Source organism: Myzus persicae, unplaced genomic scaffold (assembly GCF_001856785.1).
Source record: "Myzus persicae strain clone G006 unplaced genomic scaffold, MPER_G0061.0, whole genome shotgun sequence".
Taxonomy (NCBI): Eukaryota; Metazoa; Arthropoda; class Insecta; order Hemiptera; family Aphididae; genus Myzus; species Myzus persicae.
In genome coordinates, this window is record NW_019102098.1 from 1009506 (window position 1) to 1026253 (window position 16748).

General features: G+C 30.5%; 1 protein-coding gene across 4 annotated transcripts in view; it reads left to right on the forward strand.

Annotated features, from left to right (window-relative positions):
- LOC111031211 (apoptosis-stimulating of p53 protein 1-like) overlaps positions 1 to 16748 on the forward strand; it is a 106900-nt gene that overhangs the window by 17842 nt on the left and 72310 nt on the right. Inside the window, exon 1 of one of the 4 annotated variants that reach the window (XM_022311063.1) lies at positions 673 to 998. The exons of 2 other annotated variants lie outside the window; for them this stretch is intronic. In XM_022311063.1, coding sequence (XP_022166755.1) covers positions 780 to 998 — 219 coding nt within the window. In that variant the 5' untranslated portion in view covers positions 673 to 779. Of the gene's footprint in view, positions 1 to 672; positions 999 to 7137; positions 7391 to 16748 lie in introns of those variants that run through there. One more of the 4 variants, XM_022311064.1, reaches the window with a different exon arrangement.

Here is a 16748-nt window from a genome sequence, read left to right on the forward strand (position 1 = left end):
CTTTTTCTGGTCGATTCAGGTGGCAGGGCGTCGGATTGAAAATATCGTCGAAAGATCTGATCTTCTGAAAGCAACGTATGCCGATCGATAATAACAATAATAATAACAACGCCCGCAAACGACATAAACACGGTGTGCGGACAAAAACGCACCGCACACAAACCAACCTTGCTCCACACAGATGACCCTCGGCCGCCACCGCCGCGCATTCTTGCCGGATTATTGGAATTCCACACCTGAACGACATGCGGTGCGTGCGCCCCACCCGAAGCGGCGGCGGCGGCGGCGGCGGCGGCAACGGTAACCGGTGGGGCGCGAGACCGGTGTCGGCTCGGTCGGCGGTGGCGGCCCGGACCGTGGTTACTAAGCCCGTACAACACGCGTGTCCCGTACAATAATATAGTCGTGCGCCGCGTACCGGTTCCCATACGTGCCGACCGGCTGTACTGTTCTCTCGTCCGCGGACCGTATGTTTCGCGCGCGCATTTCTCCGCTCACCGCCGCTGTTGTTTTTCGATATCGCTCGTCGCCGTATCACTACTACTACGACAACATCAACAACTACTACTACTACTACCACTGCCTACTAGGTACTACCACCGCCGCCGCCACCACCATCAGCAAGTCGGCGGCGTTTGTCGCCGGCACCGCTGCCCGTGCAGGTTTCCGTCGCGTTCGTTTTGAATGCCGCCGGTACGCGACCGCCGCCACCACCGTCGTCGCCGCCGCCGCCGCCGCCGCCGGAGACTGATCCGCTTGGAACCGCCGCCACCGCCGTCATGGGAATATTCCGGTGTCCGTTGATCAGGTTCAGTCAGCGGCGGGCCAGACAGCACCGGCGGCCGGAAGAGACGTCGTCGCGAGGCACATCCGAACCGCCGCCCGCCGACGCGACAGTCGTCCCGGCGGTTATCTCGTCGCCCGTACCGCTGACGCCGGCCGCCCGCACTACCATCCGCACCACGGCCCACAACGCCGCCGCACCTTTCGCACGCAAAGTCAGTACCAATTGTATTATGATGATGTGTTGATGACGATTATAGTGTAATAATACAACGACGTTTTTCCAATTCCGAAAATGTTCGTACCTCGTATTTTGGGCGGGGAATCGGACGACAGAATGATCTCGGTAGGCACCTGACGTACGGTTATTGCCCCGCAAGACGTTCGTAATGTTATCATAAGGATCATGGTGTACACCCGGTGGTATTCGCCAACCTGCAAACCGAGAACAGAGCCTTAGGTAACCCAAGAAACGCTTATTAGCCACCCTTTTTTAATCTGCAAACATTTAAATCGTCATCGTGGTGTCTGGTATGAAAATATATTACCGTGCACGCAGCGACTAAAATCTCTCAAATTTCGTACTCCGTTGATAGAACTGAAGTAATATTTTATTTCACGGTATACAATTACAGTCAGTTAAGAGAAATTTACATTTTTAGATATTTTTTTTATGCCGTCATCAAATTTCGTATTCCGCACGATTAGTGCTGCCACGGCCGCGGTACTGCACACGATTTAGGCCCTGCGTATGCGTCATGCGACTTATCGGTTTGTGCTGTTTCGTTTGAAAAAAAAAAAATTGCATACGTCGACGGTTATTTGTTGCTTATTGTGGTTTAATCGTTTCAACTATCCGCCGAGTAGTCACAAAGCGAGTTTGCGATACCTCATTTGTCAGTTTATTTGCAACGCACTATAATAATGTTAAACATCCCAAACAATCGTAAGTTGTATCTTGTATGTACATATATATATATAATATGACTACACACTTTCTCTAACAAAGATTATTTAAAAATTAATTGTAATCATGTATTAAACATGGTCTCGACAATTCTCGTAATGTCTTTCAAACAGCATTTTTTAAGACGAGAACGTTTGAATCTCGTCGTATATATAATATATATATATTGGTATCAATATTACTTCTAGTTTAAACGAAAAATGTGTACAAGACAGTTATCCTGTATATTATCGCTTACTGCTGGTATATGGAGACGTAAAATCCAAATACGTTTTTGCAGTTCCGGTTGATTATACACGGAGAATTGTTGTTTGATCAGTTTTAATCAGTAATAATTATATGTATTTATGTGAGTGTAGCATAGAAATTCAAACTAAATGCCAAAATACATGAAATGGAATTTTAAATTAACATACCGATTGACCGATATCGTTTGATGCAAATGTTTTTGAATTTCGATTATAGGTAAACGAAACATGTACACAGCACTTTGAAATAAACGTTGAAACAACGGAAAAACGCTCGATCTATTTAAATTGTTGAGCATGAAAACAACAACTCTGTTATAGGTCTAATGGCATTGTTACAACGCATTGTGTGCAGAAACTGACTTACGAGAATAAGGAGATTGACGTGTTTTATGGTCGACTATAATTGTAGTTACGTGCAATAATATTTAACACAGATAATATAATATGTAATGGAAAATGTCAACGAATAATAATATTGTGATATCACGTCATTTGGTTAAATGGTTCGGAGTGTTCCAATATGTATGTTTTACCCTGTATATGCACACATACTCTGCAGCAGTATAATATGTGCTTTGGAATTCCACGCCGACGCACCCCCGCCTCCCACCCAAGAACCCTCATTGCTGTTTAAAAATCCATTTGTATATCTTGACGGAGGTCCAGTATATTTGAAACCGGTTCCAACACGTGGTCCACGCCGTGGTAACCATCTGAGATTACCTTTTCCATGGGATTCCACAGCAGCGAGTCTTTACGCGGCAGATTCGGGTCCATATGTTTGGTATTATTTCCCCTTCCCACTATTGTACTACCTACCTACTTTTTCTTTTTGGCGCCACGCCGCGCGCCAATTCGTTATTCAATATAGTTGTTTTATACCAGGGACTGAATGTATGATTTAAAGAGACAAAAATTTAGGTAGACAAACAGTCCACCTTCCATAAAAACTGTACCTTCCAATCATTTTAAGGAATTGTAATTCAGTCAACTGGCCTTTTATCAATTTTAATATTAACGACATGATCTATGGTTCTAACAGATCTAATTATCCACGTTTTTATCATTCGATTCTTATTACAAATTAACTATCATTGTTTTATATTGTTATTCTATATTCAGCAGGCAGAATAAACTGTGTACAAATTATGTTTCATTTGTATAAATAATATCGTGGGTTATTTATTGTTTAATCGTTTCTTTGAAAGTAATATTTAGCTAATAATCTAACGATTTGTCTATTGAAAATAATATATTTTATTTTTTTTTGTGGTTAAAAGGAGAAAGTAAAATATTGTGTGTAATTATAATACATTTTCATAACTAATTCACTACAGTTAAAATAATGTCAACCGTGTTGTTTTTTTACACGGTTCGTTGTCATTTTCACTTTTTTCCAATTTAACCACACGATAACGTTTAAAGGTAAACTGCGTTGGTTATGGAAAGTGAAATTTGGCGTTGTTTTATAAATATATATATATTTTTATTTTAAAATGTAGAAAAAAATAATTTTTAACATTTTCATTGTTCTTCAAAAAACTAAACGTACCTATTTAAATAATTGTATGATAGTGTGATATTGTCTATGTGAAATTATTTATGTTTTAAAATGTGTATTCTAATTATTTACATTAATTTTTAAAAATTGATTAGCGCTCTCGTTTTGTTTTGAAAATTCCATATTTGTAACTTAGAATTTACTCCAATCGATTGTATTTATACAAAAACATCCAGTTACTGTAAGTTAATGGTGATTATTATTATTATATGATCTTGTATTTTTCGTGAACATATACTGCAGACAAATAAAAAATGTATTATGGAAATACCTTAATATCAAGGTATACAGTCAAAGTGAATAGTTAAGTGTTTTTATTTGAGTACATTTTAATTTTTGCTAGTTAATAAATTATTGTTTCTTAAAGTTTCACTTATATATTATTGCTAATTATATTATTGATATATGTAATTTTAAATTGCAACTTCGCTTTGAAAGCTCAAAAAGCTAGAATCCTTAAATTTTGAAATTTAATTTAATTACTTACTTTTAATAAATATACAATGAAAAATAAAATGTTATTATGCCTTATGCTACATAAATTTATTATAAATTTGTAATTGTTAAAATCACCGTAAAATCATTACCTACACTTTATTTTGATAAAGTTCTTTAATTAATTTAAAAAAAAAAATAGCCGTTTGCTATATGTTTGGAAGATGCGGTTTTTGTTTAGAGTTTTCGAGTTTTCGAAGAAAGCGGGTCGATACATAATTTACACAGGAAGTCGTTTTTCACACGCAAATATGTATTTCTCCGGAAACTGTAAAAAAGGTTGTGCATTTCCTGCAAAATGAGTAGAGCTAAATTTTAAATGAATAAACTTCCATTTGTTTTCATTTACTAGTGTTTCATCTATTATATTCCATAGCTTAATTTCTAAAGAAAATATTAACCGTGTTTGATTATAGGCATAGACTGATAGAGATAAATTTGAACACCGACTTCGAATTCTAATTAAGTATATTGTTAACTAATGATTGTTTTATTTATAATCAAATTATTTAAAAAATGTATTAACTGTAATTTATTTAAAAGATAAAAACAAAAATCCACCATTATATGAATGTATGTGTAACAACAGTACATACAAATCTTTTGTCGGAACTTTCTATGCTATTGAACATTTTGTAGTGGCTTGAATGTTTGATTACAAATATGCTATTTAATTAAGTTGTCGAATAATACATTCGTGAAAATACATTCTATAAGCTTTTGAACAGAGATAAATGTATAAGCGAAGTATTGTAATACATACTTTGTTTCATAAATGGCTTTTGGCAGGCATACCAGGGGCGCAGAAATGTACCACAGTTTATGCACATTTTAGGAAGATTATCCTCCCACTCTTCCCTAAATAATACTTTGGTCTTTGTTAATCATTCTATATTTTCAAATTACTTTTTTATCTCAAGCAACTAAATATTTGTAAGAGTGTAAAATATGTCCATTAATTCGTGATGATAATATCACTGAAATTAGCAAGTTTAAGCTAATCTTAATAAAAATTTAAAACAAACAAATAATTTCAATCATAACTTTGATAAATAGAAATTACACAATTTTGTTTATATGAAATAATTAAAAATATTTCTTATAACGTTTACCAGTGACAACATTTTTATCATTATAGGTAGGTAAATATGTATTTTTTATTTCATTGTTGTGAACACATTTATAATACAAATCCAATGTTTTAAAAATAAATTGAAGTTTAATTAATTGGCATCGATAAATCAAAATTTCATTGCAATATGGGTACATCTACTAAATTTTACTTTGAATCATGAATTTTTTTCACCTATTTTATAGAGTTCAAAGGACAATTGTTCTGCATCCTCATTGAATTCTACTAGGGGGGAAGTTTCACCTCATATATTCTTCCACCAAATGTCACCACCTATGCTTTGTTCATCTATAGAGAGAGCAATTGGTATGTTACTTTGTAAAGCTATAAATGTTTCCATACTTTTAGTATTAAATTCCTACATTTTCCTTCGATTTTAATTTTCTATTACGTTATATAACCCAAGTTATCTTTTATTATATTAATTAATTAATACTTTATAGATTTATATATAGCATAAGTAGACGAGTACTAAGGTCAAAGGTACAATAAAAATGTCTTTTTAGTTAATGAGTTTAGTTGTGTAAGTTGTGTGTCTATTTATTGGTGTATAATTTTCAGTATGTTTTGTCCATAAATTAGAAATAATTTCGTATGTAACATTATGTAGCAATGTTAGGGCTCTGCACAAAGTCAAGCCAGTAACACTTATTTTTAAAGTGTCTTTCGCGTTGACATTTTTAAGTGGACGGAATTAGACCCGTCTCCCTCTCAGCTTTTCCCACTACAACCAACATGTCGGTCCACCGGCTGATACACGCCAGTGGGTTCAGTTTATTTTTCCCCCGTCGTTAATGATCCGTCGTAGTTTTCGGGTCTTGATTTTCCTTACAGCGGCCGACCAACTAAGAGGGCATAGAATATATATCTTATAACTTTTAAAAATTGTTTAAAAACCTTTTTTTCATTGTGTTCAGCAAATAGTTTTGATAACGTCCGACGACGACAAAGGGAAAAACAAGAATTTACATTTTCAAAATAATACTGACGGGTAAAAAGAAGATTTTACGTAGATATTTTACGACCGGAAACGTTTTTTTTAACCCTTTGCATCACCTCCCAGTAGTTTATCCGGATAACCAGTGATATTTTTTTTACCAACCACATTGTGCGTATAAATCCCTATTGTTTTATTTTGTTTTATTATAATTAAATTGTAAAACAAAGAGATTTAATGAAAAATGCGCACAACGAAATATCCATCAGCACTGATAGGCCATGTGGATAGTATACCCTTTTAATTCTCCGGTGAGGTTATTGATAACAGAGATCATACATTTATATTATTTCATTTGCTATTCGGCAGTTCACTAGTTAACACTAATAAACGTGCCAAGCTTATAAATGATAAATATTATGCGTGTTAAGTAAGTAAGTACAACAAGTCTAGTTAAGTTTTTTTTTTAATTTGCGAAGTTTGCATTTCAATACCATACTTGGTAAATACATATCTATTATATTATAAAAATAGCTGCTCTCTATAAATAATGCCTTCAATTGCTTAAAAATAATCAACGCGTGTTTGTTGACTTTTATTTTTCACGTCTCTGTTTTTGTTGAGTTGTACTGACTTATTTTAAATTACTCGTTTCTGTATATGTATAGCAAACAATTTCTAATTTATTGGAACACGTTTTGGGAATGCTGATGTAACATCTTCTTTATGTTTATTTTGGAAATTATAATATAATCAAACAATTTTGAAAATAAAATTTGAATACTTTTAAAAGTTAAAATTATAAAGTCATGCAATGCCCGTTTGTTCTTATTACAATATGATAATAATTTATTAATGCAGTGATGATATCTTTATGTTTATAAATTAAGTATTCGGACTTGTTTTAGTTTATACGATTAGTCTGAGACAACGAATAATGAGTTCGTTTAATATTGTTCTTTAGCATCGTTTAACGTATATATGTATATTGTATATACATATATATCAGACATGCACTGAAGAAGGTAAACATACGCTCATACACTCACTCACTTGTCGTCGTCGGACTATTGTCGAGGTCGTGACCGCATCATTCCCTACCTCTTACTGCGACGTTGTTGTGAAACGTCAGTAGGTGACTCACTCATCTAAAAAATAACTTCGCATCCTCACGTTGAATATGGCATGTACACCGATGGCTGAATCGTTAGGCGAAGAAGTTAGCCGAATGAAACGTACGCTCAAATGGTCCGGATACAAACACGTGAGTTTTTCTCCATTAAAATCGTAGGTAGTAAAGTAGTTTTTCTAACAACAATAAAAAAGGGTATTGGTAGTTCAAAAAAAAAAATCAGATGGAAAATATTCTGCAGAATAAAAGAGAAAGTAATTTACTATTGGAACGATTATGACACGGATATAATGAATTTTCACGCTGGCGAAACAATTATACGGTGCGAAGGTCCAGAGCGAAAATTGGTTTTGCCTAATTATTTATGACGGCTAGAGATTGCGGAACGGCGATTACTTTTTTCTTCTCTCCGCTACTGGTTTTCTGCTGAATATGTATAATAGATCAAAACCCTAATGTAGGACATTTCTGCCGTTGCTTAATCAAGACTGATAACGTGAATACTTAGAATACACAAAATAACGTCTGATAAATGAGTTTGTACATTTTACTCTAACAGCAACACACCATTGCGATAATTATATAAATTTGACAAAAAACACATAGATGAGGGCATAACGTATTATTAAACAATAAAACCTATATTAAAATCAATTAGGAAGGTAATTATTTTTCTACAATAGTAATAAATAAGGGTACCTACGAAATACAAAACACCATATACATACTACATACTGTATAGAACTTTCATATTATTTTTTCTCCAGGTTCATGAACCTCTTATATATCCTATACTATCTCCTATAGGTACTATACTCCATTAGTATCATATAGTGTATACTATGTTGGAGTAAATTAGTTTTTTGATATAAAAATGTTTATGAAGTATAAAATTATAAAGATTTAATGATAATGATTTTTAATAATAAATTTAAATCTATAATATATAATATATATAGAATCATAGAGACTCACACTTGATATTTCCCAACACATAATAATGGTACTTAAATAACAGTTATAATATATTTTGTCCATGTAGGTATTAACAATTAGTTTATAATGTAATAGCGGCTAACCATATAGAGACCGTAGAACAATTATTAATATATTTTAGTATTATGGATATTGAGGATATGTTCGATTGTAAACGAAATGATTACAGTTTTATTCTAATTTGTAATTGACTATTTATTAAGCTATTAACTTAATTTTTAAGAAACTAGGAACTCGATCTGCTGTACAGTAGGTTTCGAGTGTTACTCGTCATTGAGTAGGTAATTGATGTATTAAATTTGAATTCAATGATATATCATTGAATAAAGAAAACATGATTATTAGCGGAAACGGTCATCAGCTTCTATTTCTAAAGATATAATTTATTGTAATATATTAGGTAAACGCCGATTTATATTACTATTGGTAGTACGGTAGGTTGAACTAACTTATCTACGGTTTATATATATTGAATTTAAAAAAAATATTTATAACCGTTAACTATATAAAATATGGTAATTGTTTGTTTGAATATTCAATGTCGTTTAAATTTGAACTTCAAATTCCTATTAAAATATAAAAATAATCGTGTCTACCTATATATTTTGATATTTTTAAATAGTACTATGAGAAAAAAATTCGAGAAACCTTGTATTATGTTTGGTATTGAAATTGTTATGAATTCTTATGAATACAGAATAATTTGGTAATTTTCATATTTAAATGAATTTGGGAAAAATTTGTAGTATAAACGGCTAAAAAAAAATGGTTTTCAAGTATATTTGATATTTTAAAATTGCTTTAAGTACAACTATTATTAGGCACCTTGTACTGCAATTTAAAGCTTGAAAAAATAATTTATAAACGTTAGGTAATAAAAAAGTAGATAATTTCAAATGCCTTCAATTTTAGGTAGCTAAAAAAGAGCCAAAATATTTTGTTACTTTTATAATGTCTAGAAAATGCTAATACAATAGGTTCGTGGACCGTAGTATAAATAGGTTTAGCTTAAAATTAATCTGAATAAATATTTTGAAAATTTGTATTGTGTGTAAGAACTAAAAATGTACGTAATTGGAAAAAGTTTTAATTTCATCGATACGAATAATACTTTTTTGAATTTCAACATATTTCCTAAAATTGATGGATTAAAATTCGTTAATTTCGTTTGGTACCATATAAAAATGATGCATGAAAAAGAAAAATAACACACATCAATGTAAAACCAATACTTTCATTCTCCGTTCAGAATCTAATATATATATATATATATAGTATAATATATGTAAGAGTAATTGGTCTTGTAACAATCAAAATAATCATTTAAAAAAGTTCTTCGTACTTCTTCACGATTTTATGTTGCTGTTCGTTATAAAAATCATAATTATTTTTGCGATTTACTTTCCTAATTAATTTTATGGTAGCCTTGTTTGGCAATTGAGGTTTACCTTATTTTAGCATGCAATATTTTATGTAAAGTTTCTCGTCTGTGTAATAGAATGTTAGTCGACCGTAAATTGTACCGGACAAGACATTGTTCAATTTGCCAGATCGGTGACTAAAAATTAATTTATACTTTGAAAATATATCAAAACTTTTTTCATTCTATTAAAATACTCTCTTACGTTTTTATAAATACTCAAAATTCACTGAACTGTTTTACTTTTTGGATAAGTAAATAAATGATTATATTATGTTAACCTATTAAGATATAAATAAATACATTTTCATCCAAAAGTATTTAAATAGAATTTCAATTTTTGTAAAATAATTAAAATATGAAATGAAATACTACTAAAAATCTTTTAATGATTGTATATACTCGTATTATAAATAGGTACCAACCTGATCTACTGTAGTATGCCGTTATCTGATAACCAAAAAACCGAGAATAAGAAATAGTTCTTCGGAAATTGATTATTTTTTTATAAAAGGATTTTTTTTTTACTATTCATAATACAATATATTAGATATTACGCTTACGTATTCAAATTATTTAAAATGTTACTGTAGGGTTTTTACTTCTTAGTTTGTTCTTTGAATGATGGTTTATGCATAATTGCACGATAAAAAAATAAGAGTTAAAACCATGAGTAAAGGATTTTTTTTGTATTGAACATCCTGAATACTGATATTGACCTGAAGCAAGACATGTTATTCTAGACTAAGCAGATTAATTTATAACATTATTATAGTCTGGCTGGGGAGATAAAATACCGGTCGTGTTCGACAAATGGATCGGCTTTACCAATTGATAGATACTAGGGTGTGTTTCCACAAACAGCATTACACGTCATTGGAAGTGAACTGAACAAAAAACTCTTTTTGAATTACATTGTAAAGGGGCTTAATATAAAAGATTATCTTTCATTATTAACAAAAATGAGCTTTTGTTGCCGTTTTAATAGAAAATCTGTAGTTGTAGAATGTGTATACACACTATGAATGTGAATTATTGAAAATTATAACTATTTAAAATCTGTTATTTAATTTAATTCTTGCTGTAATAAATATTTAAACATTTTTTTCCCCAAAATATCTGTATTAATCTTTTAAATTATAAATAATTATAATAATAATAATAATAATAATAATAATAATAATTAAGAATTATATTATTATATTATTTTTTTATTATATTATTATTATTATTATATTAATAATTATAATTAATCTTTTAAATCATACTAGTCAACAAAGAAAATGCTTCAATGTTTTTAAGCTTAAATTGTTTTTTTTATTTTAATTTTTATATTTAAGACAACTGTGTCGTACATAAATATTAAATATGTACTAATATCGTAAGTCAAATATTAACTAATTAATTTTATTTTGAGTAAAATTATTTTAAAAGAATACATCATTATGATGTTAGTGTTAGTATATAAAGTCAAAGTGCTTGTAAAAAACAAATATGAGTAATATGACACAGCATCAACCCACCATATTATTTTGTAGACTTGGTTTTTGGTATAAATATCTACTTTAAAATACATTAAACTACTGCTAATGATTAATGTTGATTAATAATAAAGTGGTGTAAATGCGTTACTCTTTTCGTATTTTTTTTATTAAGACAAGCCTGGTCAAATAATTGCTTAGGAATCTACTTAAGTTTTATTAAAATTTGTTGTTTTATTTTACGATACAGGTTGAACATATTAACTGTAAAATACTATGTATAGATTATGGTTAATACAGAAACTAGGCTGGTTAATATAAAAAAGAAAGAGAAGAATCTGTATTTACAATGCACAATGAGATGGACAATTGAAGAGTTAAGAACAGATAGAGAGAAACGTGTGCGGAAAGGGAAAGGAAAACGAGTTCGACTACGACGGGAAGGGACATTGAAAGAGACACTAAATAAGAATTCGGGACAGTCGATCTTTGACGAGAGAAGGTTGTTATTAGATAATAAATATTTGCTGAGTGTCTACGATCCTCAAAAATTTCCTATTGAAGAATATGTAGTACAGGTAGTTGTGAAGGGGAAAAGGTGATGAAGTTTATATGCAGCATGACGAAGGAATTTGAACCCTTTCGATCATGCTACGAGCAGAAGTGGTGAAAACGTGTAGCTCCCAAAGAACAGTGCCATACTCAGGGATAGGGTGAATATTGTGAAAACAAGTGTTACCGTAAGTGGAGTCATCACTTGAAACTCAGTTGTAGCACTAATAATGAACCCAAAAAGTTTGAATATTTTACAACAAATAGTAGACAATCAGAATTTACGTTATAAATTTATTTTTTATTACTTCTATAATGTACCTATTATATCATAATGACTAGGTATATAGTAATATTGAAAATAAAGTAGCCGTTAATTAAAAAAATGTGCTATACATCTTATTATAATAAGTTTCAGGTTATTCTAACTAATTTCTACTACAAATTTTAGGACTTGTTTGTTGTTGATCATCTTTTCTTATATTCTATAGTGACTGATTTAGGAACTCTTTAATCTGGGGTGTTGTTTTCATTTCTAGAAGTTTCTGTTTGTCGACATTCAACAAAAAGGTGATTCTCTGCGTACTTTGACACTGATTATGCAAAAATGTCATTCCTGGCATGTTTTAATGATATAATATTATGTTCGTCTTACATTATAGGCGCGCCACCGCCGTGATTTCTGGTGCGCTTGTTTAGAGAAAACCAAACACGAAACGTGCACCAAGCATCCCACGCTTGTATATAATATTATGTGGAGGTATATAATGCCTGTTCGAAATAAGGTACAGTCGTATTATATTGTATCACAATAGATACAAATATTTGTATTAATATTTTTACAACGGATATTACAGCAATGATTAAATATGAAATTAAACATGTTACCTACATGTGGGAATCCGTGTCGGAGGCACGCCCGAAAATCCCGTGAACTTTTATTTTTATGCGTCAGCAATTAACTTTTTATAAAAGTAAGAGTATGTACTATGTATACATATTGATTTATTGAAGTGTTGTGCGTACTTAACAAGTCGTCAGGAAAAACTGATTGAATAAATACAATTTCTATACATATTTTGTATTTATTTATACATTTATTACAGATTATTTTATTTAATTACTGTCAGTGACGTCAAATACGACTGAGTACAAAATTATTATTTGATGGCTGTAGTTTCGACAGCAAATTTTATTGAATATAATTACTATTTTAATTTTTTTTTAATTTTTAAATTATTACCAGTAGGTAGGTAAAAAAAATTGATTTTTAATTAACGTTCGTTGAGACATTTTTACTTAAACGATTAGGTTCTAGATTTTCTGTGATTTGTATTGATTTGTATTGAGTATTAAATAACATTGTCAATTTCATATTTTTTTTGCTCGGGAGCAAAATATGTTCAACCACTAACTTGTAATGAATGCAATCAGCTGTGGGTCTCCAGTCATCTTTTTCCGGTGTATTTAATTGTTTATAGTTTTATGCTATTAATAATGGTTATATACAATTCACGATATTAGATATGATTGTGAGAAATTATCATTTTCGGAATTCCGGTGATGTCTAAAATCCATTTGACTTTTTTGAATGAAATCGTGGTATAAATTTAACTCTTTTAAGCTCGAATAAACTGTTATTTTGTTAGATGGATAGTTATAAATTGTGTTATTATATATTAAAAAAATTTTTTTTTTCTCTGAAATGTATCCAATTAACTCATATATGAACGCAATTATTGTATTTATGATATTAGTGATTTCTTGTTATTCACCAGCATTAATGGTGTAATAATATTATGTCAATTTGGTTATTATTTGATAAATAAAAAATTATATTCTAGTAAGATGATTGTAACGCCAGAAAATTATAAAAGCCATAATTATTTGTATTGAGTACTTAATTAGGATTTAATTTATTTGTAATGGCTGTTGTTAATTGTAATATTAATAAAATCATACATTTATTTTCATCCACAGAAAATATTATATATGAAAAAAAATATTTACGTCTGCACACTGATAAAATACGAGATTCCTTTTCGCTTCACTTTCGAGGTTAGAGTTGAAAGTAAAACTATATCCTCCATGATTACTAACCAAAAATCTGCCAGAGGGATGTAAAAGTTCAGTAATTTGAACTCGTATGGTTGTAGATACAAAAGTCGACAGAAAACGATTTGGAGCTTTGAGTTTATATTAGTTTGCTCAGACCAACCCAGGGCAATAAAAGCAGTAATCACGACTTAGGTTACAATAAGGAAGTCCATCTCATGTGTTGACATTATAAAATGTATATAGATTCGTGAATAATGTTGTATTAAACATGTGTGTATTATTTATTTGACTTGGGATTAGGAATCTATTGTAGAATGCCCATACTGAGTGTACTGGATTTGTGATATTGCGATATTGAGTGTTATGACAATACTTATATCATATTCGATTATTGGCGGCGTACAGACATGTTTCTTCATTGTGCAGTTTAAATAACAATAATTGGAAATTTCTTCAAGTTCATTGGAAAATATCTCGATGAATTTCTGACCTTTGTGTACTCCATAGTATTTACGTGGCATGTACACATAACATATGTATAGGATGATGAGAAGGATAAAGTAGAATTTAATTAAAACCCATATCATGCAGAGATACAACGGTGGTGCGCACGATGAGGTGGGGTTAGGACATCTCGTGCATTCCTAAGTCTCGTAATTTGGATCAGCAGCACCAAGGCTAGGAAGAATGCAAATTGTACAGGAAGAAAAAATATATATGAACGAAATAAAAGCGTTGAGAGAATTACATCGGTGATTAAAATAACATCAAAAGGGAGACAATGTTGTAATTTCATTGTGAAAAATGGAATTTGTACTGGCTATACTTATATAATAATTTAAATAAGTACAATGTTTTTTATTAAAATTTGCCCGACATTTTAAATCGAATTGTCTTATACTTCTTAAATAGATTTATATTTCTAAATGTTTACTATTAATAAATATTTTTTTAGGTTTGTGATCTCTTTGTACATTTTTGGTAAATCTCGTTTATCTGGATTACGTTTAAATGTTTTTATATTTAAATCATATTGCTACGAGAGATAACTGAGTAAAACTGTTTTACATTATACATATTATAGGACTTATTTAGTTTATATATTCTTAAAATAAAAATAAATCTTCTTAAATTATTTCAATCCATTGTTGTACTTCATAAATTACATTGCAAATTTAGAATATTAGTACTGCAGTAGGGAATACGCAGTTGTTATTCTGTGCCGGTATTATCGGTCGATCGTTTTGAGATTTCAGTAATTGGAAAATAAAGCGATGACATTTAAATAAACTGAATTAAATAATTTGTTTCGGTATTGGGTTCTTATTAAACAACCTTGCTCTTTTCTAAAAACAAAATACATGTGTGTTATAATATATTTCTTGATATACCTATATGTATAGCACCTGAGGGAATTGTGCAGTAACGTCTACTTTATTCAATCGTAAATGCTTTTCTTGGTTGCTTATAACTGCTACCGCTCTGCCACGCCATAAGCCATATAGTACATACATGTGCAATATAAATACACAAGTATTTTTAGTATATTATGTACATATGAATACACATTAGTACATTATACACATAATATACCGTATGTATTACTATTATCCGAAAATGAAATCCTTACCTTGCGATATCGTCTGGTCATAGGCTCGTACTTCGAGAAACCATGTTTCACATCGACTCAGTTTTGCAGATGTATTTCCTTACTGCTTTAATAATAGATTTGTTAATCTACACTGTTAACAATAATCGGTTTGTAAAAAGTGCATTATACACAATCAACCGGCGTATAAAATAGTTTTTTTTTCAACGTCGGATTCGGACGAGACTTGCATTGGCAATAGGATTTAACTTGTAGGCAGTAGACACTATGATAATAGTATAATACTGAATCGTGTTTTGATATTTAACGCAATTGCTTTTTTGATTAAATTATTAACGTGTAAATCAATCCGTATTATTACATTTTCAATAAAGACGATTTTAAAGAACAACATTATATAATGGTGACTTAAATCCATCTATTGTAATAGCCTAAGTATAGTGTCAACGTATAGAAAGACAGGTAGATACTAGATGGGTATAAATCGTAAATGTATTTGTAAATGTGTGTTTATTATTTTAAACTTAAAATATAAATTTATTATACAAAGATTTGTAATTTAATATTATTTTGAACCATGTAACTATATTATATATTATTTAACTAGTGTAATACTTATTCTAAATACATTATATTACGATTAAAGTATTTTATTTATTTTGAATGTATCCAATAAATATTATGATGTTTCTTTAGAATTGAGTATGGCTATTATTAAAAAAAAGTTGTAAAAATTAATTAAGATTTTAAGATGTACTTATGCTTATATTGTACTGGCAGTTTTTACAAGGATCCGTCACAAAACAAATTATTTAAAAACCAATGACAGGATTTTTTCATATATAATATATTTTGTTAAAGAAGCTTATTTCTACTGAATTTGATCACATGGTTGTTTTTATCGGTTGTGAATATTAAAAACTGTGTTTTTGTAAAATTGATATCTATTGAAAGCCATTTGTAATATATAATATTTCAAATTTTTAATTGTCCGTATAAATCAAAAATAATTTACTTGTACTGAAGCGAACACTTATGCATGTCAAAGTTAAATGCAATGATAGGATGCATTAATATACAATGATATAAATAAGCGACTTCATTATTAAATTCTCACGTGTTTGTTGTAATCTGTTTAAGCTTTCTATTGTTCTATACTTCGGCTTATCGAGAAAAGCGGGATTAGATGAATAGGCAAAGTTTCACATAGAATTTCATTTCCTATTGAAACTCGACGTATTTTTAGGATACATAATTCACATAAATATAATACTAGAATGCCGTTATTCAATATAAATAATTTGAATATATGTAAAAAATAAACAATTGTTTTTATTAACAATACTGTAATAAAAATGCCTTATTTAGATGTTA